The 27362-nt window shown below is 53.6% G+C and overlaps 1 protein-coding gene across 1 annotated transcript; it reads left to right on the top strand.

The window, feature by feature from the left end:
* Window positions 1-635: 635 nt before the first annotated feature.
* Window positions 636-18161, top strand: PPM1J (protein phosphatase, Mg2+/Mn2+ dependent 1J). The gene is made up of 10 exons (XM_029913812.1): window positions 636-910; window positions 4423-4549; window positions 5024-5350; window positions 6879-6991; window positions 10128-10212; window positions 13195-13313; window positions 13562-13625; window positions 15138-15245; window positions 15911-16062; window positions 16532-18161. Exons 1-10 carry the CDS (start codon window positions 636-638, stop codon window positions 16677-16679), a joined length of 1518 nt encoding a protein of 505 aa, XP_029769672.1. The 3' UTR covers window positions 16680-18161.
* The last annotated feature ends 9201 nt before the right edge of the window (window positions 18162-27362 follow it).

Raw genomic sequence — 27362 nt, 5'->3', positions numbered from 1 at the left:
GGGGCAGTGGGTTACAGGGGGGTTGGGTGCTGGAGGGGGCAGCGGGGTGCAGGGATTTTGAAGTGCTGGAGGGGGTCAGTGATGGGGTTTCGGGGGTGCTGGGGGACTGCAGGGTGCAGGGGTTTTGGGGTGCAGGGGGCAGTGGGGTGCTGGGGGAACAGTGGGGTGCAGGGGGTTTGGGGTGCTGGAGGGGATCAGTGATGGGGTCTCAGGGGTGCTGGGGGAACAGTGGGGTGCAGGGGGGTTGGGGTGCTGGAGGGGATCAGTGATGGGGTCTCAGGGGTGCCAGGGGAACAGCGAGGTGCAGGGGTTTGGGGGTACTGGGGGACAGCGGGGTTTGAAAGTGCTGGTGGCAGTGGGGTGCAGGGGGGTTTGAAGGTGCTGGAGGCAGTGGGATGCAGGGTGGTTGGGGTGCCGGCTGCCGTGGGGACAGCGGGGTGCCGGGGGGACAGCGGGGTGCAGGGGGGTTTGAAGGTGCTGGGGGGGACAGCGGGGGGGGGGGGGGGTGGGGGGGCGGGGGGGGTCTCTGGGGTTGCCGGGGCGGGGCCAGCCCGGCGGATCCGCAGCCCTTGCGGCGGGGAGGCGGGGAGCGGAGCCGGCCCGCCCCCAGCGGAGCGCCAGCCGGCGGAGGCAGCATGCTGGGCAGGGTGCGCACGGCGGTGGCGCAGCTGGTGGGGGGCCTGGGCCCCGCGCCCGGCGCTCAGCCCCCCCGGGACTCGCCTGCGCCGCCCCCGGTCCCGCCCGGCCCCAGCGCCTGCCGGGGGCCGCCCGTGGGCGGCGGCTTCTCCAGACCAGCCTTTCTGCAGCTCACCTCGGAGGAGCTGCAGCGGGCGGACGATCACGCGGGCAGAGCCGTGCAGAGCCCCCGGGAGAGCCGCCGCCGCCTGCCCTGGAGCACCGGCTACGCCGAGTGAGCCGCGGGGCGCGCCGGGCTGGGGAGCCGGGCCGGGCGGGGACACCGGGCAGATGCTGCGGGCTGGCGGGCTCCGGGGGAGGGAGCTGGGCAGGGGAGTACCCGTGGGTGCGGAGAGCCATTGGCCCACACTGCAAACCCGGTGCTGCAAGCCGGCAGCACCCCCAGTTCCAGCACCTGCGCGGCCAGGTGGCCGGGGACGGAGGGAGAAGGCCCCGCAGCTGGGTCCTGCATGTCCGCGGGTGCAGCTGCCCAGGGGACAGGGCGGGGGGTGGTTTGCACAGGGCACTGCCGCGGGAACGGGACCCAGGCGCTCCCGTGCTGCGGGGTATCCAGCCTAAGGGCGCTGTGGTGCCTGACTCCCCCAGCGGGATCCCTGTCGAGAGAGGGTCCCCTTGACTCAGTCTGGGACCCTGAATCAGGAGTCCTGGACCAACGTGTATAGTGGGGATGCTGAGAGCCATTGAACCTAAGTAAACCCTGTATGTGACGGAATCCACTTCAAGCCAGGGGGTGGCAGCACCCCTAGTTCCAGCACCTAGGCCCTGAATAGCTCCCTTGCTCCTGCCCCTGGGGGGTCTCTCCATGCGCAAACAGCAGCCCTGCCCCTCACTGGGAAAGCAGAACCAAGCATGCAGCAGTGTTTAACTCTCCAAGGGCACACACTTTCCCCGGCTTATCCACTGCCTTGGCCACTCTGTGCAGTCACCATGTGGCGCTTAGCATCTCCAAAGCCTGTCACAGGTCAGAGCCAGACATTTAGGTGGAGGCACCGTTCTGCAGAAGCTGCAGACATTTATGCACATGAGTAATCGGTGAGTGAAGTGAGTCTGAACACAGAAACACGAGTTAACAGGGAAGCCTGTTTGCAGGATCACGGCTGTGCTGTGGCCAGCTTCCCTCTAGAGGCCCTGAATCTTGCCGTTTACCAGAGGATTTTATATTTCTAGAGTCCTGGTGTGTAAACTGTTCAATGAATGGCTGCACATCGTTCTGTATTACAATTGCCATACCGCCGAGAGGCCCCATAGTGCTGGGGCCTCTGCGCGTACAGAATGAAAAGGTGATTCCTCTCCCAGAGAGTCTACAATGTGGGAGTTTCATTTTTAGCAGTATTTTTTGTATTAGCTGAGATGGAGTAAAGCAAAGGTCCGCACTGCCTTAGAGATGTCTGCCCACTTTCGTTTCCTCCCCTGCAGTTTCAAACCTGTGGTATTGCTAAACGGAAGCTCTGTTTGTTTTCATTCTATCACAAGTTCCATTGAGGTTCCCTATGGTCTTTTGACACCCTGACACGGCAAGACAGCTCCTCTTAGTTGTAAGAAGGTTACTGGGGCTCAGCCTTGAGATAAAATCTATTGTAAATATCATCATCTAGTTGGCCAAGCGTCAAGTGCTGACTCTGATTCCATTTGTTGCCTGTCCTGGAAGGCACAAGTTATGTTTTCCTTTTAAATGGATTATTATTGGCTTACCTGTGTACCTGCGTAGGTGAAACAAATACCTTCTGCAGGGCAGCAAACCTGATGGGCCAGTGCCTGCTGCCCTCCCACTGAACGGTGTCTTTAGCCCCAGGCCTACAAAGACTTACCTGTTAGCTTAACTTTTTGCAGGTGAGCAGTCACATTGCCATAGTGGGATGACGCGCAGAGTAAGGTGTTATTCCGGGTGAATAAGGGTGTTGGAACCTGGCCCTAAGAAAAGTCAAAAGTAGATTTGAGAGGAGCCGGGCTGTGCTGTTTGGGCTTTTGGTTTGCCCGTTTGTCAGCTGGATATACAGCCCCTGTCATTGCAGTATCCAAGTGCCTCACAATCTTTAATGTATTTACTGGATGTATCTCACACTATCCCTTTTCACAGGTGGGGAACTGAGGCTCAGAGAGACTGAGCTTCCCAAGATCACAGAGGAGCAGGGACTTGAATCCCAGGCTCCTGGGAAGGAGCCACTTCACACTTCCTCTTTAAAGACCTGCTCCTATCATGCTCATTGGGAGCAGGAGAGGCCCCCTAAGCTAACTTGGCTGTGTTACCTGGGCCGTTTCCAGAGACGTTAGGCCAGTCAGGTCACTTCATCTCCTTGGGAGGAGCACAAGGGACCCTCCCGCAGCCTGGCCTTTTTTGGCTTTGTCACCTCCGTCCTGTAGCCGGCCCTGAGACTTTTGAAATGCCAGCCATGAAGTGGGTAAAAACTAGACTTAATGGGGAATTCTTTGCAAAGGCCTCCTCTTAAGCTGGGAGAGAGGCGTATGTTATTGGTGACAAGGACCTTAGATAATCAGGGGTTCATTTCAGTGTGTTTTTTTGTCTGGTGCCTGCTCTGCTGCTTTTCACAGGGTACGTGTTGTCACTGCTAGTTTTCTGGACCTGGATTTTCCAAACACTCCCTGTTTTCTTTTCTATCCTGTTAGTGCTGCACACAGCTCTGTTATTGTCAGAAACATCACTTCCCTGTAGGGTATTACAGTGAAACCTACCTTCAAGTGACCACCCCAGGGACAAGCAAAGATCGGTCATCTAGTAGAAATTTGTCTTTAAAGAGTGTGTGGGGGGGAAAGTACTGGAAATCTTGGAGAAGCTATAAGATATTTTTGTAAAATGATATATTTTAGAGGTGGCCCCTGGTGGTGCTGTTTCACTATAATAAACAGCAGTCACTGTCTTAGACTTTGGCATTATTATGGTTCTGAAATTACCATCTTTCTTGTTTGTTTACACACAGTTGGGGGTTTTTTGCTCACAGTTTGTGATGGTAACAAGCCAAAGCTTGGATGGGTTTTTTTGGGTTTCTTTCCAACTTCTGAACTCTTTGAAATGTTACTTGCTCCAGTGCGGTAATGGGGATAGAAAACCCTGCACTTGAGTTCTCAGAAGTAGGAACCTTTCAGACTATTAGAGGAACTCGTTAAAAGCACCCTTCAGTTTAGCTCTGACTGCTTCTCCTGCATGTGACACCATTCCTTCCCTATAAACCACTTAAAGAGCTGCTGCCCAAAGAGCACTTCTTGTTTTGCATATCTACAACTTCCTCCCGCAAAGCGGGTTTTGCAATCGAGATCTGAAATTTGCTTAGCCAGGGGGCATAGCTTAGTTAATGTCACTCTGTTTGCAAAAGTTTCTGCTGGTACCTCTTGCCTGCCCACTTCTGCTTAAGCAAACCAGGCTTTCCGTGGGGCACTGAGGATCTTGGAACACACTGGAACGTGACCTAACCCATTCGCAGAGGACCTGTGGCAGCCAGACTTGGTGTGTGTATCTTGCACACGTCTGCAGCCAAGGCTTGTAGCAGGTTCTGAGTCAGAAGCTTTGCCTGATGCACAGGAAGGAACAGCCTGCCACAAGAGCTTGCTGGTCTCAGTGGGCAGTTGTTCTCGGCGTGCTGTGTAACCAGGGGGAGTGAAGGACTGGCTGGCGCCTGCCGTGTCTCTCTGCAGTCACAGAGTGAAATCCGCTGATAAATAGAGTGTTTGCCCCAAATCATTGTCTCTCTCGTCTCTTTCGGTTCCCCCTAGGGTGATAAATGCTGGGAAGAGCCAGCACAATGAGGATCAAGCCTGCTGCGAGGTGGTGGTGGTGGACAGGAGATGCAGTCCGAGGTGTAACCCAGCGCCCAAGGAATGCACAGGGGAAGCGGAGGGGGTGAGCAGTATAAACAGTGGAGGCCGGGATCCTCGCAGGGCTTCCTGTAATTCTCACGCTGACTCTCTCTGCGCCATGCCCTGCTCCTGCCAGGGTCCAGGCAAAATGGCTTTGGAAACGCACATGCAAAATTCCATCTGCTGCGTGTGCTGACAGGGGAGGTCACACGGGCCTGGGCCCCTTTGGGGTGCGATTGGATTTCAGTCCATTCAGTGCTTGGCCTCGCTAGGGGAAGGGGCCGCTTGTGGCAGGGAACTGCGCTGAGGCCACCAATGAATTGATTTCGCACAAGCCACTGAGCAGCCAGCTTGGTCAGTCTCCTCGTGGGCTGGACTAGAACTGTCCTGGGATCAGTGCCTTGGGCCAGCCAAGCCCCAGCCCTGTGACCCTAACCTCCCTGCTCAGCTGTGCCCACCCTCTCTTCCCCCTTGTTTTCCTCCCAGGGGAATTCCCTAACTGTCCCGTTTCTCCCAGCAGCGCAGGAAGGACCTTTGCTTCCACTATTGGGGCTTGTTTGACGGCCACGCTGGCAGCGGTGCTGCTGTCATGGCATCCAAGCTGCTTCACCTTCACATCTGCGACCAGCTCAGGGACCTGGTGGATATCTTACAGGACTCCTCCCCTCCCCCACTCTGCCTGCCGAGCGATTCCCGGGCACTCCCGGCTGAGCGGAACCGGGCCCCCCTCGCACAAGCGGATGCAGAGCTCCGCAATGATGCCCTGCCCCGATTCCACCTGGAGAAGGCAGTCTCTCACGAAAGCCTGGTGATCGGTGCAATCGAGAACGCCTTCAAGCGGATGGTGAGCGAGCCGGGGAGCGTGCAGCCCCAGAGCAGGAGGTGGAAGGGGAGGAGCTGGGTAGAGAACTGTCTGAGGAGGAAATGCCTGTAAACCTCTCCTCCCCACAACATACATGGCACAGTTAACCTGTGGAACTCACTGCCACACAGATCACCGAAGCCAGGAGCTCAGCAGGATGCCGGAAAGGATTCGGCCTGTCTGGGGCTAAGGAGCGCATCTACAGTTACAGCAGGGAGGAGAAAAGTTCCCTCCGAGCGTTCCTTGCTCTCCCCAAGCCCTGTCTCCTCCCCGGCAGCCTGCGCTGGGCGCAGATTGGCCCCGTTGCTGGAGGTGCTCTGCTCAGGGGTCGTGCCACACGAAATCAGCGTCTCCCACCGCACCACGCGATGCCACGTCCTCTTCGTCACCATTAACAACAGGAAGCATTAAGGCCCCCGGCGGGAGGGAGGCTGACGTGTCGTTTCTGGCTCACACGGAGACTGCCTCACGGCACCCAAGGGAGCAGCTCGGAGAAGCCTAGCCCAGCTCGGCACAAGCAGCTCCCAGGCTGTTTTTCCTTTGCGGCTCCTTTCCCAAGCCCCCAGCAGGCTGAGGGAAGCCACTCTCTGCAGGACTCCCCTCTCCCCAGCCTGCCCCCGGGAGAACCACAAGGGGAACCCAGGCGACACCCCACTTCCCATAGGAACCACTGTGTCCAGCGCCGGCTGGCCGGAGCCCCTGGGATCAGGCAGGGGGATGTGCCCTGGCCCTGGCCGAGCAGCTGCGTTCCAGCTGGAACGTACGCTCATTTCCTTTAGCAGCCAGTGTGCTGATGGGACAGCAGAGGGCTATTTTGGTCTGCTGGGGCATGTGCTTGGCTAGCTGCAGTCTCTGGACTCAGGAGCCCGACCCTGTCTTTGCTAACCCCCGCTGGTGCTGAGAGCTCAGCCAGTGCCTTGGAGATGACGCATGCTTGGCCTGCCTGGCACTTTATTTTGCCTAGACCTGGGCCCCATATGCAGTGCCAAGCGTGCCGTGTGCATGGGGGGGCAGGCAAGACTGGCCCCACGCACCCAGCAGCAGGCACAGGGCTGGCAATGGTGCCCAGCCATGTGAGTGAGGGTGCAATCGATAAGGGAGAGGAGGATCTGGCGTTAAGCCTCTCGCTGCTGCTCCTGGCTGTGGCCGAGCATGGCAGTTGCAGAGGTTGGGGGTGGGGAGGGTACAGGACACCCACCTCCCAGGGTCAGGAGGCTGAGGGCAGAATGAGGAATTAACCAGGGAGACATGCGAGAACAGCAAAGGTGTTCAGGCCGAAGAGCTTTCGGCATACGGGGGAGGGCGGATTGGCGCTGGGGGGCCCTTGCCCAGCTGAGGGCACGCTGGAGGGCCTGTTGCAGCGGTAACCCCTGCTCCATGTGTGCGGGTATTTCCCACCCACCGTCTGGTTCAGCAGCCTGCCTAGAAGAGCCCTGCTCCGTCTGGGGCCCTGACGTCTCTCTTTGAGCTGCCTCCATCTGTGGATTCGTCTTGCTGTCTGTCTCCGCAGGATGAGCAGATTGAGCGGGAGCGGACGACCCGGCTCGTGGCGGGAGGCTGCTGTGCCCTGGCTGTGGTTTACCTCCTGGGGAAAGTCTACGTGGCAAACGCAGGCGACAGTAGGTAGGAGACAGCGAGTGTGTACAGGGGCCAGTATCTGGGCCAGGGCAGCTGCAGTCACAGTGTGACTATGGACTAAGACTCCTTCGCTGCCTGCTGGAAATGGGTCTGACCCCCCGCCTCCAGTCACTGACTGATCGAGGAAATAAACACACCCATTTAAAAAAAAAAAAAGCTTTGAAGGCATGTGACAGCCCAGGAGAAACCCTCCTCGTCACAGCTACTGGCCAGGCGTGGATCCCAAAGCCTGGGGCCGGGGCTGATGAGGGTGCTGCACCGCATGCCTCTGCATACAGCTGTAAACGGCAGGTTCGTGCACTGCCACAGGGGTGTTTCAATAGCAAACTGTCCAGAGCTGTAGGTAGTGGCGGAGCAGCAGAGTAAGCCCTGAAGGAAGGAATGCTGGTGTCCTCCCGTCGGCCCGGTGCACTCGGGTAGTGTAGAATTGCCTCCTTTAACTCGGGATTTGATTCCTTAAGCTCCAGACACCTTCCTTGGCAGCACCTTGTTGTGTGTGATTAAAAACGGGGGGAGTGGGTCTCTGGAGTGAGTTCTTCTGTTCCCCTAGCAGTATTTCCTAACAGCCCTTTCCGCTGCATGCGTTACATATTGTTGTAAATCAGACTCCAGGCCTGACCTGCATTTCACTCCGTAGCCGGCTGGAGGGGAGTGAAAATCCCCCTGGGGGAGATGTGCAGGAGCGCCTGGGCGTGCACCTCCACGGCAAGGAGAAACCACTGAGTCTCGGAGCCCTGCGGGGCTAAAACTCGCAGCGGGGCCGTTTGGCCTCAGGCTGGAGCCCAGGCTCTGACACCACCCGTGTTGTGGGGTCTCAAAACCCGGGGTCCAGACTGAGCCCAAACGGCCCCGCTGCCCGAGCCAGGCCAACCACTGCTGTGCCACGCATATTTTATTGCAGTGTAGATGGACCCTGTGTGTCTGAGCCCAGGGGTGCAGGCACTTTTTGTACCCATGTAACTATTTTGATTGGGGGGGGGGGATAGTTTCAGTGGTGCAAAACCTGTGTGTAGATAAGCCCTTAGGAACTTGCAATCTAAATCTTATTTACAAAAGCACCTATGTGACTTAGGTGCTTAAGTACTAGTGGAAATCAATGGCATTTAGGCTCCTAAATCACTTAGGTACTTTTGAAAATTGTACCCCCCTTGCATAAATGTCACCCCAGCAAACGTGGGTGTTGGTGGAATTTGTTGTTTGGGGGGGTGAACTTGGTGCCCTGCGTAGGGGCGTTTCACGCCCAGCTGAGCTGCTGTAGGAGCGAGTTGAAGGAGGCTGTGAGTGGCACTGCCAGCTGATGAAGCTGGGCCGGGGGGGAGGCACCGGTCTGGAGAGGGTCTTGCTGAAGCTCTCTGTTGACCACCGGCCAGGAAATGCAGCGAGGCGGTGGAGTAGGCCAGGCTGTGACTGTCGTCAGTGTGAACCCTGCGTTGCTGGAGAGCCCTGTGCTGCGGTGTTGCTGCGTGGAAGGTGCTCGTGCCAAATGGAGGAAGCATCTTCTGTCACGGCTGCGGGTAGCTGGAGGGAGCAGGCATCGGTTTCATCTCCAGCAGCTTCTAGTGGCCTCAGCAGGCCTCTCAGGAGCTCCTCTCCACGCTGCCAGCTGCTGTCCCATGTGTGGGTCTGGGCAAAGTGTCCCAGATAGTGAGATCCAGCTTGGCCGGAAGAGGCCCATCTCTTGTGTCCCTGTTGGAGTGCGGCTCCTGGTAACTGATCCAACGTGCCGCTCTGGGCTCCCACGTTCCCACCAGCTGTCCGTGGTGCTCAGTTAAACGAGGAATTCCCCCCACGCGCGCACAGTTGCTGGTGTTGCAGACTCCCCCTGCCAGCCGAGAAGTGGGCTGTGTTCTTCCTGGCCAGGAACAGAGGCGGCCGCGCCAGGGAAGTCAGTTAAGGGTCCTGCTGGGGGGGGCACGAGGCAGAGTAGAGCCCATCTCTCTCTCCTGCAGCTGTCCCTGCCCTCTGCACAGGCACTAGTATAACGCTGGCTTCACCGGGCAATGGCTGGGGGTGGTTCTTGGTGCTGTTTCTGTTGCAGGAGCGGGAGGAGCCCCAGTCGGGGGTCGGGCCCCATCATGCTAGGGCCTGAGTGCTCACGTGTAGTGGAAGGACGGCCCTTCCCCTAAGGAGCTTGCCGTCTAACCGAGCCAACAGGCAGGGCAGCAGGGGGACTGTGGGGTGGCTGATCAGTGGCTGTGGCTCAGAGTACGCACAGGGGCTAGAACCTGCTGCATAAGTGAGCGCCGTTCCCACACAGACATTGACCAGCCCCGTAATGTCGACCAGTCGCTTCTCATCCATTGGCTGGCGACGCTGGGATCCTTCCGGAGCGACGGCGGCAACCGAGTCAGGGTCTCTGCTTTACCTCTGATCAGGGAAGCAAACACCGAGCGGGCCCCAGGGATGCCTGCAGCAGTTGCACAGTGCGTGGAGAGAACCCCGCTGCCATAGAGCGCAGCGAAAGCCAGAGATCCAGCCAGGCACTGATGCCCAAGGACCTTGGCTGCACTTGGTAACCTCTGGCCAGGTGCCATGAGCAGCTTTTTTTACATATCCGCTGAACAGCCCATCCTGTCTTGCACAGCACCGGCAGTAAACAAGTAACACAGGATAATATTCCCCGCGTATCCTGTCTGTGAACTGCCAAGGAGTTCTGCATGCTCCCTGTCCCGCTCTCCTGTTAACGATGCCTCCGTGACCTTAACGCAGATCCTTTTCACACAGCCAGCCGCCACTGCTCCACTTTCCACCCGAGATTATTTTCTCCGTCCCCCTTTCTACTTTTTATTTTTTAACCCCTTTGGTCTCCCTGAGACAGACTGCGCCCCCCATGCCTGCCTCTCCCAATAGCAGCTTCGGGGGGATCGCAGTAGTGTAGCCAGCAACTGGTTCTTGAGCTCAGGGCTGGTGGAATCTGAACACAGCAGATACAAAAATACACAATGGCGAATGGACAGTGTGAGACACCTCGCTCCTCAAAGGTGTGTTGTGCAGTAAATAAACCAGGAGCCTCCGGCAGGTCTGGAGGGAGCCCCCGGTAACGTTCCTCCTTTAGCTGTGAAATGAGAGAACAGCCGCTTTCCCTTTCTCACTAATCTCATCATTCCATATTTCATTGCAGGGCCATTATCATCCGTAACGGGGAAATCATTCCAATGTCCAGGGAGTTTACTCCAGAAACAGAGAGGCAGAGGCTACAGTTTTTAGTAAGAAAGAACTTTCTTCTCATCTGATTCCTTCCAACCTCCCCCCCCACCGCCCCCACTGCTGACCGTCTGTCTCCGTAACCAGATGAGCAGGGCAGCTCACCGGGCAGTTGTGCAGCTGGGGAAATGGCTACAGTGCAAGTCGCACTGAGATCACTTGTGTGAGGTTTGTTCGCTAAATACGACCCCTCGGGTGAATCAGCAGCGGTTTCCTTCTGCCCCAGATTGTGAAATAAGTGCAGTTTGGCGGGGCCTGGATGGGGGGTTGGGGCCTCATTAGTTCCAATCCAGCCCCACGTCGGACTGTCTCGGGGGTTGGGGAATGGCATATGAGCTCTTTACCCTCTAGGGCACTGGGTCCAGGCCAGGTTGGCAGTTACGCTGACTCAGAGCTGTCTGGGGACCCCTGGGAGCGAGTCAGAGGTCTCAGCCCGTTCTCTCTTGCGCGGACAAACCTCTCATGTAGCAGCCTCAGCAGAGAGGCCGAGGGCTGAACAGGCCGTGGAGACCGAACTCCTCTCACCCCTAGGTCCGAGCAGGCCAGCGAGGGAAGCACTTGCCTTGCTATGGCTCGTTCTGCGTTCACGCTGGGCATAGAGAGGTCAGCGCTCTCCAGAGTTGGCAATCTGCCTCCTCGCGCCAGCACAGAGCCAATGGACTGTGTGCCGTACCCGAGGCAGAGAGATGGGAAGGGCGAGGCCCCTCTGATATTTATTTAGTGCTGTCTCATTCCCCAGTCTCCTGGACGGTACACATTGCCCCTCCCTTTGTCCATCACGTTCCCAGGCCCCATAGTTCTCCTCTGGAGCAGCAGGTGATGGGAGACTCTGCTAATGCCAAGTCTTGATTCTGCACCCCTGGGAGCAGATCAAGTCTGAGCATCGCTTTTGTGGTTCCTGAAAGCTTCCCTCTCCAGTTTGCCTTGGAAAAATCACTCTGCTGCAAAACAAAACTTGATACAGTTGTAAAGAAAACCCCCCACAGAGAGGGGGAGGGAGAAGGTGACATAGGAGTTAGCTGAGGTTTTGCTGGACATGTTTCCTGGCTCAGACTATACCTTGGAAAAACCCCAGGAGGTTTCCTAGCCTCAGCTCTATTTTCAAACAGCCCCGGAAAGGAGGAAATTGCATCCAGCAGTGGAGTCTCTCCAATTGGCTGTGGCAGAAAAACTGAGCAGTCAGAAAATCAACCCTATATTTGCCCCATGGGCTGGGGTGAATCGATTTCAGCCAAAGTCCTTTTGTAGGGTTTGTATCCAAAAAGTACCCTAATAATAACGCAGGAAACTGCAGCAATGCTGCTGTAAGCTGCAGTGTTTCGGACCAGTACTCCAGACCGTTACACAAGTTAAACGGAGGGCATTTATTTCACAGTTAGACTTCTGGTCCTATAGATAGAAAACACAGCCCCTGGGAACAGCCTTCCTTCCAGCAGAGATTGTCTGCAGCTCTGCACTGGATTCCCTCACCTCCCGCTCTCGTCTTTTCCTCTGCTAAGTCATTCGGCATTTGCTAACATTGTTCGACTCCCTCCCTGCATCTCGGCACTGGGTCTCTCTTATCCCTGCACTCTGGTGCAATGTGATAATTGCATGTCAAAGTTCCCTGCCCCACTGGTGTGGGTTCAGGGGGGGGCTGATGCAGAAGATTCCCTTGTAAGCTTGAGCAGACAACTCATTGGCTAGGGGTCTGCTGGGGGAAATTTGCCTTTGTTTAGAGCAGTGGTTCGCACTCTGTGGTCCATGGACCATCCCGGACCCATGGAGAAATATGGGACTAAAGGTTTTGGGGGGTGGGAAGGGAATTGGGTCCCTGAGGCGATCTCTCTCTTTGCAGAATGAAACCATTGGGAACCTTCACATGGGCGCTGTTTAAACGTCCAAGGAAATATTCAGTAACGACGGGACATTGTTGACAATGGCACCGCCCACAGAGGCTAGTTCAGTATCTAAATCCCAGCGTTTCCTCTTGTTGTGTCTGGGCAAATGAACAGGAGGGGTTGGCAGAGACCATGGCGTTAATCGTGGCCCGGAGGCTCCGGCTGAGAGAAGAGACGTCACTGCCTGTTGCATTTCACTTGCCATCTCTGAGCCCCAGGTTCAGGTTGCTGAGTTGGGCCAGTGTTTGCTGTCTGTACCCGGTGCCCCTGTCTCGTCTCTGCTAGTTCAGAATTCAGGCGGGTGGACTGACTGTCTCTTGCCCTACTCCGCCTCGCCATTGCAACCCACGGGTGACCTCTGGGTACCTGAACTGGACCTGGGTGCATTTCAGCCTCCCCCGGAATTTTCTCTCTTGCATATTTCAGCCAGACCCTCGGGGCCAGTTATTGCAAAGCCCTTTCCAGATCAGCATGGGCAAAGGCCCCCGTTGACCTCACGAGTGGCATTTGTGCCCAGAACTACATGGAGCCGCTCTGCTCTCACGTGGAGCTGGGGCTTTCCGGTGCAGTGCTGGGAGGTGGCTGCCCTGGAAAGATACCCTGCGGGCTTTCCAGTCGCAGTGAGATGTGTTGCTGTTGTCACCAATAATTAAAGCCATTTTAGCCCCTTTCCTGGCGGTGTCTGGCCCTTTCGCTGTACCCCTCTGAGGAGTGACCCAGGGAACCCCAAGCCCATTGAAATCAGAACCATCCTCTCCAGGACGCTTATTGGAAGCCATCAAACATGAGTCAGACCTTCATGAAATAGGGCAGCGCAGCTGCAGCTGGAGAAAAGGCTGTTGGTAGCCAAGCTGTGTTGCCTTGGGACCAGCATACGGTGCCCTTGCTGCAGTGCAGAGGGGGTTGATGTGCCCAGGAGCCCGGCCTGAACGTTTGCCTTTGCTCTCAAAGCCCAGTGTCTTAATGAGCTGGAGAACGATGTGCTGTGGGCCCCCTCTCCAGCATAGCCCCTGCTGCGTGCCTGGGGCCCAGGCTGTGTGTCTTGTTTACGTTCACAGGGCGCCGCTGCGTTTTGCGGCTGAATCTGCTGTTTTCTCCCCTCAGGGGTTTTTGAGACCTGAGCTGCTGGGGAATGAGTTCACGCACCTCGAGTTTCCCCGGAGAATTCAGCACAAGGAACTGGGGAAGAAGATGCTGTACAGAGACCAGAACATGAATGGCTGGTAAGGCCACTAACCTGCTCATTACACTTTGCGCCAGCTGGTGACTTAGCTGCTTAGACCCTCCTGCCCCTGTCAAAGAGAAATGCAGCCGTACCCTGTCTGTGGGTTCAGCTGCACCTGTTGGCAGCCGCCAGCGTAGGCAGGGCCTGAGTGTCTGACGGGCTCAGGCTTCTCTGTTGAAAACAGCCCAGGGTGCTGCTGGAAGCGTTACCTGCCCCGTAACAGGTCATCTCCCTGTTTGTAACCAGGGCCTATAAAAGGATAGAAGAGGACGACCTGAAGTTTCCACTTATCTACGGAGAAGGTAAAAAGGTAAAGGAACTGCAGGTGTGAGATACGGACTGTGACATTCCCCAGGGTACAACCTGAACTGCTGGGATGCCTTCTCTACTGCTTTACTGTCAGAACAGCCACCCCCCAGGCTCTGCTCGCACACTGGCATGTCACGTCACTCCCAACTGAATACATGAATGCTCTCCCAGCCAGCCATGAATAGATACAGGGCGAAATCTGCATCTCTCTCAGTCCCAGCCTTGCCCCCCAGAAATGTGCATCTTGCACTGGCCAATAGCCCACTGGACCGTACAAGCTCATAATTAGCCCGTCATTCCAACAATGGGTAATGAATATGCACCAGCCCTGTTGACCTGAGTAGAGATTTCCCAAACACTTCAATCAAACACACTGGTTTAGATAAAACAATACAAGAAGTTTATTAACTAGAGGAAGGTAGATTTTAAGTGATTTACAAGTGCTAAGGCATTAAAGTCAGAGTTGGTTACAAAAAAAATAAAAAAATAAACATGCAGGCTAATTCCTAAATGTTACCAAGGCTCATAGGATTAAAAGCAAAAAGGTTTATGTTACCCAAAAGCTTTCAGCAGTCTGTACTGGCTGGAAAACCTCCAGGCCAGGACCACTCCCCCCTAGTTCAATGATGCACATTTGTCTTTCAAGCGATCTTGCTGCCTGGAATAGAGATGGGGGAGGAGAGGTAATTTGTGTGTTTGAGTTCTCCATTCTTATTCCTTTTTCCCCTCTTTGAGGATTACCCCCAGCTGGGGGGTAGACAAAACAGTTCCCTGTGCACATGAAATTCAAAACGTCTTTTAGGTGAATTTTAAATTTCTTGCCTACACCTTCTGTGTACGTGAAGTTTGAGCAGTCTTGGAGATGACATGTAAATTCTTTATGTACAGTCTCCATTGCTGGTGAAAGGTTGTTTCAGCAATTAATAATTTTCTAACACCTGTGGCCAGTCCTTTGTTGTCTCTGAGGAGCTAGTCTGTAGGCATTCCTCAGAATTACAACATATTTCAGTAACAAACATATAGTAAAATCTCATAGCTTTACACACACTGTTGTTACACACATTTTAACATGACGGTGATGTTCAGTAGATTACAAGTTTTTAAATGATACCTCACAAGGTCAACTTTGTATGAAATATATCATAGCCATATAAAAGTGGTGAACATGGGGTACAGGATGTCACATGGGGTACAGTGTGTCATAAAGACACAATCCCCATTGAACAGGGAGGCCAGGAGTTTAGAGGGGTCACAGAAATCCAGGCATGGAGCTGGGACATTAGAGTCTGCAATGGTTTGGGGGGACTCTTCTTGTCTGGCTTCTGCCGGTGGGTGGGTTGTGGGGAGATTTCTGTCTCTGAAGGTTTAAATTCCAGCCCTGTTTTCTCTAGTGAGCCCAAGGGCCCACTCAGGCCCCCTGCAGATGCACTGACTGCAGCACCCACCGTGCGTGCATTTCCCTGGAGCCAAGGGGGAGCAGACAGTGAAGCTGTTTGATTTGCTTTCCCACCAGGCACGGGTGATGGCAACAATCGGGGTCACGCGGGGCTTAGGAGACCACGACCTCAAGGTGTACAACTCCAATATCCACATCAAGCCTTTCCTCTCCTGTGTCCCTGAGGTGAGTTTGGCCGGCCCACTGTCCTCCTCCCCAGAGTTACCCGCAGTGGCTGGTGCTAGGTAATGTGAGCGAATTCAGTGCTCACCTCAGGGAGGGGCTTTTAGCGATAGGGTCACGTGGGCTGGCACCACCTGAGCTCTGCCACGGCACCTCTGTCCTGCCCTTACGCAGCCCCGGTTATTCCAGTCCTGGGCCCGTCACAGAGCTCTGACATTGCCCCCAGCCCAGCCGTCTGCCTGAGGCATTCATTCCCCATAATCGGGGTAGTTGAGCGCCTTGCAGAGTTTAGTTCAGTTATCCTCCCACACCCCTGTGAGGCAGGGCAGGGCTGCCATCCCTGCTGGACAGAGGGGGAGCTGGAGCCGTGTGTCTGGGTGTGGAGGACAATGCTTTGCTTGGTCTCCCTTCTGTCTCCTCTCTGCCCTTCTGAGCCCAGCTGGGACAGGGAGATGACTCTGAAAGCGACAGTGAGATGGGAACCCTTGGGATCCCCGTTTGCTGGCTGGAGCAGCTCCTGGGGGAGACGGGCCAGGGCATGGTGCTGTGACGCAGGGCAGGGCAGGAGCTCGACAGGCCCTTTCTGAAGTGCAGTAGCAAGTGGCTGGTGTTTGCTCCGAGCCCCTCTCCGGCGCACATGTTTGCTCTGAGCCCCTGTCTCTCGCCAGGTCAGAGTTTACGACCTGACGCAGTACGAACACTGCCCTGACGACGTGCTGGTCCTGGGCACCGACGGGCTCTGGGACGTGACCAATGACCGGGAGGTGGCTGACATGGTCACGGAAGTGCTGATGAGCTACGAGCCGAACGACCCCTGCAGGTGAGTCGAGGGGGCCGGGCATATTGTCCCTGGAGTGAAGGCGTGGGCGGGATGGCTGCAGTGCGGAGGGGGGCCCTGCTGTCCCAAATGCCCGGCGCTCCTGGCTTGCCGCCATCGTTCCCTTTCAGGCCACAGTTGCCACAGCCTGCTGTTGTCTCGCCTCAAAGGCACCATGTCACAGCCGTGTCCCCCCGGGGATGGGGCTGGACGCTGCTTCCCACAAAGCACTGGAGCGGGCAGGAGGGGTCATCTAAGAGCAATGTATTCCTCTCACCTCCCCACAGGGTCTCCCACAGGCCCCACAGAGCTTGACACCCCCCCCCAGCCGTCCCCTTTCTCACCAGGGCGTACAGTCGGCCTCAGTAGGGGGCTCTAGGATGGGGGATCTGCCCCAAGTGTGGATGGTGGGGGGAGGGAGCCTTTGCTGCTGACTGGCTGCCTCCGTTCATCGTCCCCGGCGGTGCTGCAGGTACACCAAGGCCGCCTACGAGCTGGTGGTGAGGTCCAGAGGGGCGCTGAAGGAGCGAGGCTGGCGGCTGGCCAACGACAAGCTGGGTTCCGGAGACGACATCTCCGTCTTCGTGATTCCTCTGGGCGGCCCCGGCAATTACACGTGAGGCCAAGCTACCCCGGGGCGCGGCACCGCTACAGTCGGCGTGGGACCAGGACCTGGGCTGGGGGGCGCAGGGGCTGCCTGACCAGCTTCCTGCCTCTCCTACAAGAGGAGTAAGAAACCCTGGAACCCCAGCCTGCCTCCGCGCTCCCTCTCCGCCCGCTGTTTCCCTGCTGCTGGGCAGAGCCTAGAGCCGTAGCAGCTGGTGATGGAAAAGCCATCTGGGGCCCTCGGGCTGGGGAGAGCAAGGCAGGACTGTTTTGATGCCAGCACCCGTAGCCAACCCTACCCGACCTGGTCCCCGCCAGAGGACTGTGTTCTTACTTGGCTCTCCAAGTGTCCTCTGCAGGGCTGGGAGAGAGCCCCCAGAACTGTGGTTGCTGGTTCTGGTAAAGTGAGAATGGGGTGGATTAGCGGGAGGGGCTGCAGTTCTCCATGCCCGGGGGAGTGCCTGCTGCCCTCTGCAAACCCTTCCTCCTCCCGCATCGAGATCTGCATCAGCTGCTGCTCCCACACGCCCGTGGGACGGGCGCCTGTCCAGTCCTCGTAACAACACTAGTGCCTAATCGCCTGGCATGCACAGTCCTGACGCTCGGCCTCCTGCTCGTAGCTAAGTAACAGTCCTGCCAGAGAGAGCACTGGGATGGAGCCATGCTGTGGGTGGCTGTAGCCAAGCACCCTTCCTTCACGCTTGCCCTCCTGCTGGTCATGCAGCCGTCAGTCCACTTACTGTATCTTAGTCTCAGCTTTGTAACCTGGAGTAGGCGCCCAGTTACCGTGATGACGGGCACTGTATAAATACTTAGAAATATATGTAAGCGGGCTTCCCGTGAGCTGGTACCGCCCCTGCTAGTCCTCTGCGCCTTCCACCAGAGCTGCTTTAGCACCCTGGGCCGATGTTGAGTTCCTAGATGCCAAGGCTGGGGATTGGCCCAATTATTGTTGGTTGTTAATTGAAGAGCTGGCCTGAAAATTTCCAAATTCAAATTTAAATGAAAACAACTGGAATGAGAGGTCCACAAAACTTTCATCCTATTTTTCCACCAGCTGTAATGAATTTGGTGCTTAGTTCTGTTCAAAATACAGACCAGGCCTGCCCCCCAAAGACCTTGCAACTTAAATATGCTGCATCTATGTGCTTAGCTGAGACCCAAGGATAATTAATAAGGTGTGTGTTTTTTCTAAAAAAAGCAAATCACCTTCTTTCCTGTATTAATCTCAGAGCAGTGACCAGCTCTATTCTGATTGGAGCTGGGGCTCTGCCCTGCCCTGCAGAATGCTTGATTTAAAAAAAGCAACACATTCTGCAAACCTCTGATCTGGGACATGAATTTTCTGGGTCTCTGCAGAGTGTGATGAAGGGTTGTAGCTATAAAATGCTGTCCCAGGGTAGCAAATTCCCTCCGTTTCTGAAACAACACTTTGGCTTTGACTATTTCTCGTGTCCTGCTGCTGCCAGGAGCACCAAGCACTGTCATGATGTGTCACCTTCTGGTGAATGTTGTTTGTAACTCGTAATTTGTGAGATGTAAATAAACTGGGTACACCTCGTTGGAACTAAAAGGCATTCAGGGAGTGTTTAATCTATTGACATTTCTGTGCTGGAAGGAGATCGTTAGATCGTCCTGTGTATACCTGGGTTTTGAAATAAAGAATGCCCCCAGGAATCCCACTGCCAAGTCTTTATTGCAGAGCCTTCTGTGAAGGAGACTTGCCTGAAAGCCAGTCACTTATGAGTAGTTTACAGGGTTGCCAGCAAATATACCCAGACAGACCTCTATGAGCCAGTATCTTCCTCCACATTCACAAAGATCAGATCATGCAAAATCTCCCCCACTCCAAATATGCTAAGAGTGGAACGTTGCCTTCCCTGATGCCAAGCAATTTGTGCATATTTTCAACTGACTGCCATTGCCAGGTGTTGTTCTTTAGTGCCAACTAAGTGAAAGTTACCCAGTTAGTCTTAGGCCTGGTCTACACTAGGCGTTTATGTCGACTTTAGCGCCGTTACATCGACTTAACCCTGCACCCGTCCACACCACAAAGCTATTTAGTTCGACATAGAGCTCTCTTTAATTCGATTTCTGTACTCCTCCCTAACGAGGGGAGTAGCGCTAAATTCGACAGACAGTTAGTAACCACTGACTCGCCTCAAGTGGGCAAGATGACACCCGAGGAGTGGAGTTGACTTTCTTGTGTATCCAGGAGCTGGAGAGAGAACAAATTACTGATGCTCTGAGAGCCTCTTATTTGGTTTTGTTTTTTATTAACCCAAAATATGATAATACACCGGACCCTCGCTAGAACGCACGTCTATATAGCACGAATTTGCATATAATGCGGTCACGGCCATGGATCCCAAATTTAATTACTTTAATTGCCATTCATTTTAACGCGATCCCCGCGTTAACGCGGTACTGCGCATGGATCCTAAATCCCGTGTTCTAGTGAGGGTCCGGTGTAGTATCTTAGATGCCCTTGGCTAGCAAACAGAATACTGGGTAACAGCTGCCATCTGAGACAGTATGTTACATGTGTGATCATGGGGAGATTGAGTCTGTGTTGCTCCATAGCACGTGGCCTGGCGCTTGTAAAGATAAAGTATATTTCTCTGGAAATTTAATCTTGTGGTTCCTTTGGAAATCTCCAGCTTGGTTGCACCTTTCCCACTAAATTCCCAGCAGGCAGAGTCCAGAAAACTGCTCATGCCTCCTAAGGGAATTGGGGTTTTTTTCTGATTGATTTGTAAGTGGGCAAGGGCTTCCTTTTTATTGTTGTGTGGAATATTTGCAAAAAACCCCAAAGAGAACAGGAACTCTCTTGGTTAGTGTTCCATCTGCTACTCACGTGCCTCCTGGGCTGAGAAATGTCTTGGCAACTGCTTGCTGGGCTCTCTGCCGATGATGGCTCAGGTTAGAACTAAAGAGCAGGTGAATTCTAAAACAATCTGGGGCCTGGCTGGAAGAGGGAATTGGGACCCAGGGCCCGATCCAAAGCTCTTAAGTCAATGGATAGCTTCTCTGACTTCAGTGGGCTTTGGATCAGGTCCTGAGAGCTTGCCGTGTTGGCATGCCTGGTTCGAATGCTGTCTAGGGTATTCGTGCCATTCAGCCCTTCTCAGAGGGCAGTGTGGAGTGAGATTGGTGCCTCCCATCCTGTGCCTAGTGGGGCCACCGACAAGACGGGCAGTGCTGACCTCAAGTAATGAAAAATAGTAGAGTCTCTTTAAATATGTGATAGGCGAGCCAACTAAGTTCTGTGTCTGGGATTGTCTCTGGGCCTGTCACAGCATACGCTAGGCTCACCTAACACGCCCAAGGAGAAAGGTGCAGATTCTTGCCAGCATTTTCCAGCTGGTCTGCCTGAAGCCATAGGCCTAATGGCCTAATTTTCAGAGCTGCCGAGTGCCCCGGTCAAATTCTGGCCTGTGATCTTTACCCATAAAGAGTTGAGCTTCAATCTCAAAAGGCTTATAGCGGTAATGGCTCTTGCAGGGCTTTTTATTGTTACCCCCTGGCCACACTGCAGCTGGGAGCAGCCTCTGAGCCTGGGGAGGCAGATTCGTGCTAGCTCCACTCGAGCAAGCACGCTAAAAATAGCAGCGTGACGTTGCCGCCGCGGCTGGGGCTGGCCCCCTGAGTTTGGACCCATGTGTTCAGATGGGCTTGACTCAAGCAGCTCGCCTGAGCCATAACGTCCACACTGCTATTGTTAGCATGCTGGCTTGAGCAGAACCAGCCTGAATCTGTGTGTCCCGGCTGCCGTGCAGACTTGCCTCGGGCTTTAATGGGGTCTCCTCATTCTTCCTCAGACCTACCAGGGCTGTGCGTCTTCATCCTACATAGCTCCAGAGCGCCTCTGTGCTGAACGCGGTCACGACTGCACAGTCAGCCTGGAGCTTCGCCCACCTTGTATTAGCTAGAACATAACGGGTAGGTGCCAGGTAAGGTAACCAGGAGTGCAGCTCCGTGTGGTGTGCAGCGGGCACTAGAGGGCAGCAGCGGTGTTTAGTACAACGCCCTCACCCGCACTGCCTCTAAATCTGACTCAGAAGAACTTTCTGAACGAGAGCCCGCGGTCAAAATCAATGGCCTAGATGGAGTCCAGCCTTCAGGCAGGCTCTGATTGACGGCCAAGCTAATGGGCTATTCATTATGATCAGAAGAGTCTTTACAAGGAAAATGTATTCATCTCTCGGGGCACTCCCGAGCCTGCTTTCCCAGCCCGGGCTGTACACTTCCACTGCAGGGACGCGGCCCCTGCCATGTGCTAGCGCCCTGGCTCCCACGCAGTGCTCCGCACCCCCTTGCTGGCAGGCTGCTGAGTGCTGCCTGGTCACCCCATGTTGGCTCCACCTCCTCGGCTCCTCCCCTGGTCTAAAAACATTACAGTTGGGTTTGGGCCACTTTATAACATGGATTTTTAAGTTTCTTTTTCATTTTCAAACAGGGATTGAGGGGTGGGGGGAGTGGGTTTCGAAACCAGAAATCAACTGAAAATGTCCCCCCAAAAATCATCAAACAATTGGAATCGCGTGGGCACCAGAGGGAGCTGAGCTCTATCTGCCTCCTGCCTTGTCTACACACAAATCTGCACTGATTTATTTGAAGCAGTTTGGTTAAATTGTTGCAAACCCTGTGTGGACCCTCTTATTAGATTTGAGTGGCTTATTTTCTTTTAGCTTAAGCCTGTCCCTAATGGACTTAAACTAAACCACAATATGCCAAGCCTGATTTAAACTGAAAATAATAGAGTCCACACAGCCTTTGCACTGGTTTAATGAAACTGGTTTAAAATCACACCTTTAGTTAAACTGCTTGTAGACAAGCCCTCAGCAAAAGGTTGGGGAAGGGTGAGTGTGAGATGAATTGCAGCTTACTTTACAAACAGGTTTTGCAACAGCCCGGCATGAGGCAGGTCTTACCCCATTAAATAAATGGGGAAGCTGAAACAGAGGTGCTGATTCTCCCCGGATTGCACAGCTGCTCTGCCACAAAGCTGGCAATAAAGCTCAGGAGTCCCTGGCTCCAACCACTAGATGCACTGGGCCTAATTCACTATAGCCCAGCACCAGGCATTGTCCTTTGCACCAGTGCAAAGGGTGTAAAACGCTGCTGAATCAGAATGCCAGGATTTTGCACAGGTACAAATGCCAACACAAGGTGCAGAGCAGTGGGAAATCAGGCCTGCTGCCAATGGAAAGGCACAGCTTCTTGTGGACTCATCTGCAGGGATTCACCTCTCCAAAGCCAGGGCAGGGGCAAGATGCTAGGCAGAGGAAGTGGGGACAGGCTCTGTTAGCAGCTGGCAGCGGCGTGGAACAGCATGAATTGTGTTGGCCCTGAGAAGAACTACTGTTCAGACTCTTATAATAAATGAATGCATGGCTAAGGCAGGGCAGGGAAACACCCACAAGTCAGGACATTCAGAAGTTAAAGGTTCCCAGAGCAATGTTAGTTCAGCCCCAGCGCATGTATTGTCTACATTAAAGCACACCCTGAACTGCAGAAACTGACAACAAAACACTCCACCTAGGCGACGCAGTGGGAATGATGCATGGTGGGGGCAGCAACCTGGCTTCTGTGTCTAATGCAACACCGAGGCCAAACATTTAATGAGAAAGAACCTGGCTTCCTACTGCAGCCAGGTGAAAGGGGATGCTGAGGGCGAAAGGCCTGGCTTGCACCCAGTTGTTGGATTGATAGAACTCTTTCAGTAAGGGGGTGATTTTTTGCCAAAATAGTTAGTGGCACAAGACCTTGTGTGGATGCAGTTATTCTAGTATCAAGCTGCCTTATATTGGTATAGTTACTCCCCTTCCTGTACAGGAAGCATCTCTGTACCAGCTTAACTGCATCCACACTAGGGGAGTGGTGCCGTGTCAACTCTACAGGTATAGTTAAAGCAGTTCAGCTTGTCTGTGTAGAGAAGTCCTTAGCTGAGATTGCTGCAGTGAATGTTGCAGACATTTGGATTTCATTTTATTTTTACCCCCACTATAAATTGGACCCTCAGTTATTTAACAGAGTTTGAGCAAATCTCACAGCCCACCGCGTGAGATTCCTCATGCTGCCCCATTTGTCTGGGGAGCAGCGCCATTCCAGGCAATCGACTCTCATGAAAATGCGCAAAGATATCCCCCAGGGTTCAAGCAGTTCAGAGGATGGAAGTGGAAGGGAAATGTCCTATCGCGTTGTTTTTCACTCGCTGCTCCCACCCTCGCCCTGCACTGTGCTGGATGTTGGACTTTATTCTGCTCTCTCCGCTTTCCAAAGACGAGGCGATACCTCCCGGAGATCTCTGCTAATTCCTGCCGGACTTCACATGCAAAGGCATCCCCCTCAGAACAGGGTGGGGTGAATGACAGCCTGGGCTATTGGATGGCCAGCTGCCACCTTTGGGAAGTGAGTTGCTGGACTTGAGCATGGTACCCTGTGGCCAGGTGTGCACATTACAGCAGCCACCAGTGTGAGGGGCACTAGCCGCCTGGCCTACCCAGCAAAGTTCAAGATCGCTCCTTTCTCGTCCAGGGCTGCGAGGCACAGTGCGGAGAGCAGTGTGAGGGAAGGAAGCTTGCCCCGCTCTGCCAGGGCTCTCTCAGTCCTGGAGACTAATAGACACCTCCATTGATCCAGCACTTTTCAGCAGCACCAAATTCACAGGCAACAGGTACAACCTGATGTGTGGGTGTTGGCAGCACGTCCATCCCGGGCTGCCACTGGAGACCGAGCCGGAGACGGGAGCATTGTGCACTATCAATGCTGCCTGGCAGAGGGGCAGGATTAATGGCTGGCACAAACAACACTGCGTACTAGCAAGTAAACCTTGCCATGGGCATGAGCCTGTGGAAGCCACAGCCTTGGGATCACTGGTAGAGATGATCCCCCCGGAGGAAGAAAACTGCTGGGCACAGGTATCAGTATCAACAGGACAACAGCCCCTCCCCAGCCACACTATGGCATCACTTTGCAATGCATTTGGCAGTGATGTGAAGCTGGCCCTCAGAAAATTCTTGGTAGCCTCAGTTCCTTTGTATAAACAGCTACCTCTGCTCCTTCCTGGTCAGGGTGACAGGGTGAGCAAAACATAAATAGTCTAAATAGCAAGATTAGAGTAATCACAAGTGTGACTGTGCAGAAAGAAGGAAACACTTTAATTATGCAGTGACTAATCTGCAGAGTGCAAGACCCACTCAGCTGGTACAAAGACATCAGCAGAACATTAAGCTCCATAGATCTCTGGTTGGTGGAGAGAATGTGAGTCCTTCTGGGAGCAAGGGACAATGGAAAGCAGCAGGGAAGCACATGCTTGATTTCTGCCTCCGGGATCTCATCTTCCGGAAAAAGACATTGTAGAGCGGAGAAGCTTGGGAGCCATCCCTGCCCAACCCCATCCCTCTTTTGTCTTGAAGATGAGATACTGGAGGCACAGACCATGTGTCAGCAGGAGCTGGGGGAGGTGGGAAGGAGAGGGGTTTATTATTGACTCCCATCGCTCTGAAGACATCCTAGACGGGGAGAAGTGGATTTTCTGTTGGGTGGTATGTGGACATGGCACGTCGATGGGTGCATGGCACTTGGGCACCCAATTCCCAGGAGCCACTCAATGGAAACGAGGCTTATGGATGGTGTCATTTTCACTGGAGGTGCCAGGGCTTCTCTATCTGTTTGCAGGAGGCCCCAGGTGATCTCGGACCCCAGTCCTGGGAGCAGAACTCCCTCGTCCCAGCAGTGTTTGTACTTCCCAGGTGGCAGGAAGAAGCAGAAGCCACAAGCTGGAAATTATGAGCCATTCCAGGGAATTTGTATAGATCCGGGTGACTGCTGAAATCATCCCTGTTTGGTTCCTTTCCTGTGGCCCTCCTCTGTTCACTTTCTCCCTCTCCTGTATCCAAGTGTTACCCAGGCACATAAACGCTCTCTCTGGCACACAAACGCTCTCATTGTTTGCAGGGGAAAAGGCATGAGATTAGATGCTAGCTGCTGAAGAGAACAGGACACTTGTTTTTCTGGAGCCCAGGCTGGGGGCTGTATAAAGGAAAGGAAACCCAGGAAGGAGTTGAAGTTAAAACTTCCTCCTTGGTTCCCTTTCTTTATATGGAAATGTTTCTTTTGGAGCCAACTCCAAATCTGAAGCCCAGTAAATTAAGAAAAATTGTCTCTGAGGCCAAACCCCTTTAAAATAGCAAATGTTTTATAGACTGCTGGGTCTGAGCCAGAGTCCGGGGCTGGCTTTCCCTCCTCACTGAGTCACAGCCGCCTGCAGCTGGGACTTTCAAGGAGGAGGATGGATACGCGTTGCCTTACCCTTCCTTTCTTGACAAATCCCTGTGTGACGGGAAATCATAACTGAGCCCTGGAGTTAGATCCAATGTGCTGGATGCTGATGAAAATGCCCGGAGTGGTTCTATAGGTGGTGAGAAAAAAGAAATCATGAATGTCCCCACGTTGTTTTCCTCTGCTCACCACTGATGGAAATGACCAGCTTTGCTCTCAGCACTGCCCGACGTAACTGCAGGCTCTAGATATCGTCAGCCCTGAAATCTGGTATCACAAAACCCTGGAAGCAGCCACAACCATTTAAATCCAGAGCTTTGTATTTGTAGAACGTTTTTACCCACCACACACAAAGTAGTTGACAAAGGGGTGTCAGCAGCGTCGCCTCCAGTTTACAGATGAAGAAACTGAGGCACAGAGTGGTGATTGCACATGGAGCAGAAGGCTGAGGTTAGAACAATGCCCAGTACTCTAGATTCCCAGTTCAGTGCCTCGGTCACTGTACCTCCATTACAATGTCCCATTTCCTGTTGTGCTAGAAGAGACCAGTGGGCCAGCCAGTCTCCTATCCTGACCCCAGCAATGACCAATATAGCTGATTGCTCCTGCAACGCTATCCCATGGTAGCTGCACACCACCCAGGTGGAGATCAGCTTCTGCCCTCACAATTGATGGCCCTAGTGACTGTAGGGGAGAACACTATTCTTATTCGCTTACAGTAAATGTCTAATCCTTTCTTTTAATCAATAAGAATTCTTCCTCTCCCTTGAGACGAAGCCCTTGCTGAAAGCTGAAATGATTGCTAAGGAAGATCAGCCAGGTTCAGTCTGCGCTGTATCCGCTTTGCGGGGGCTTACATCACCTTCTGCTCCCACTTCTTCCAGTCCCTTATCATTTGATGCAGCACAAAACTCCTACCCTCACAAATAAATAAATAGCATAAAATCAGGCTTTATAGTCTCCTTGCTGCTGTGGAGGGCTATAAAGACAGGAAATGCCATAGCCAGCAGAGCCTGACATTGTCTGTTTCCTGATTCCTGCCTTGGGGTTCATATTTATGTTTATAAACGACGCTCCTTGCCTGTTGCACAGCTGCAGGAATGCTTGCTGTCTCCTGTGGCTAAGGATGGCGGTGTTAGCTTCATATGGGAGGGTTGGGGAGGGGTGTGTGCACACACGAGTGTGTGTGTGAGGTTCATATGGCTCTGTCTCTGTGTGTGTTTGCCTTTGTCCCATGAACGAAACGTGACTTGCTCAAGGTTTTCTCATCAAGGAATAAATTTGACAATTATGTTTTTTGTGTTTCTGTTTCACCAAAGCCTTAAATCTCAGGTCAACTGGCTAGCGGCCACAGCAGACTGGCTCCTAGACACAATATATTCTAGCTACTAGCCATACAGAAGGTAGCTATTAGATGCACAGTATCAGATAGCCTGGCTACTAGCAGCATGACACAGGCTGGCCAATAGACATGTGACAGACTACTAGGCACAACTGGCTACTGACCATACTATACAGACTGGCTAGTGTAAGACCTTTAGGGCAGGTGGTGTCATTTACTGTTTGTCTAGGACCTAACACAATGGCTGATATATTAGTTAGATGAGGAGGCTAAGGACCTTTCTGTTGGTGAGAGATGAGCTTTTGAGCCACACAGGCTATGTCTACACTACACAGCTTTTAGCGATATGGTTGTGTGGCCACAAAAAACTTCCACCCCCAACGAGTGGCGTTTCACACTGGCACTTGTCCCGGCAAAACTTTTTGTCTTTGGCACGGGAGGGGATAACACCTCTGAAAGACAAAAGTTTTGTCGTTCAATTGCCAGTGTAGACCTTGCCACAGAGCTCTTCAGGCCTGGAAAAGATACTTCCAGCATCCCAGCTAAATGGGAGGTGGAACAGATTGTTTAGCACCAGTTGTTAGCATATATTGCAAGGGACCATTCAAGGTAGAATGGCCCGTTAACACCTCTGCAGTCCTGGGACAAAAAGAGGGGTAGTGAGTTACAGATTGTTGTAATAAACCATAAATCCATTGTCTTTATTAAGACCATGATTTTCAGTGTCTAGCAAAGTTATGAATTTAAACTCCCAAGCTCCTTTTTGACAGCGTTACACAGGTTTCCTTTGAGGATGAGGGCTGATAGACATAGAGTGATCGCATTCTGAAAAGTGTTCACCCTCAGGGGATAGATAGGGTGTTTTTGTCTTTTATCATTTTCCTGTGTGAGTTCATTCAAGAGCATAGTGATTGTCTGGTTTCACCCGCATAGTGCACTAAATGCTCCAGTAACAATTCTGATTGTGAGTCTTGCTCAGCTACTTTGGCACAATTCTTACATACCAAACAATATGCCCATTTGCAGAGGGTGATAAGGTCACCGTGGGATTTCTGTCAGGCTAGAAAAC

This window comes from Terrapene carolina, unplaced genomic scaffold (genome assembly GCF_002925995.2).
Source record: "Terrapene carolina triunguis isolate 2854851 unplaced genomic scaffold, T_m_triunguis-2.0 Scaffold926, whole genome shotgun sequence".
Classification (NCBI taxonomy): domain Eukaryota; kingdom Metazoa; phylum Chordata; order Testudines; family Emydidae; genus Terrapene; species Terrapene triunguis.
This window is presented reverse-complemented; position numbering and strand designations above follow the sequence as displayed.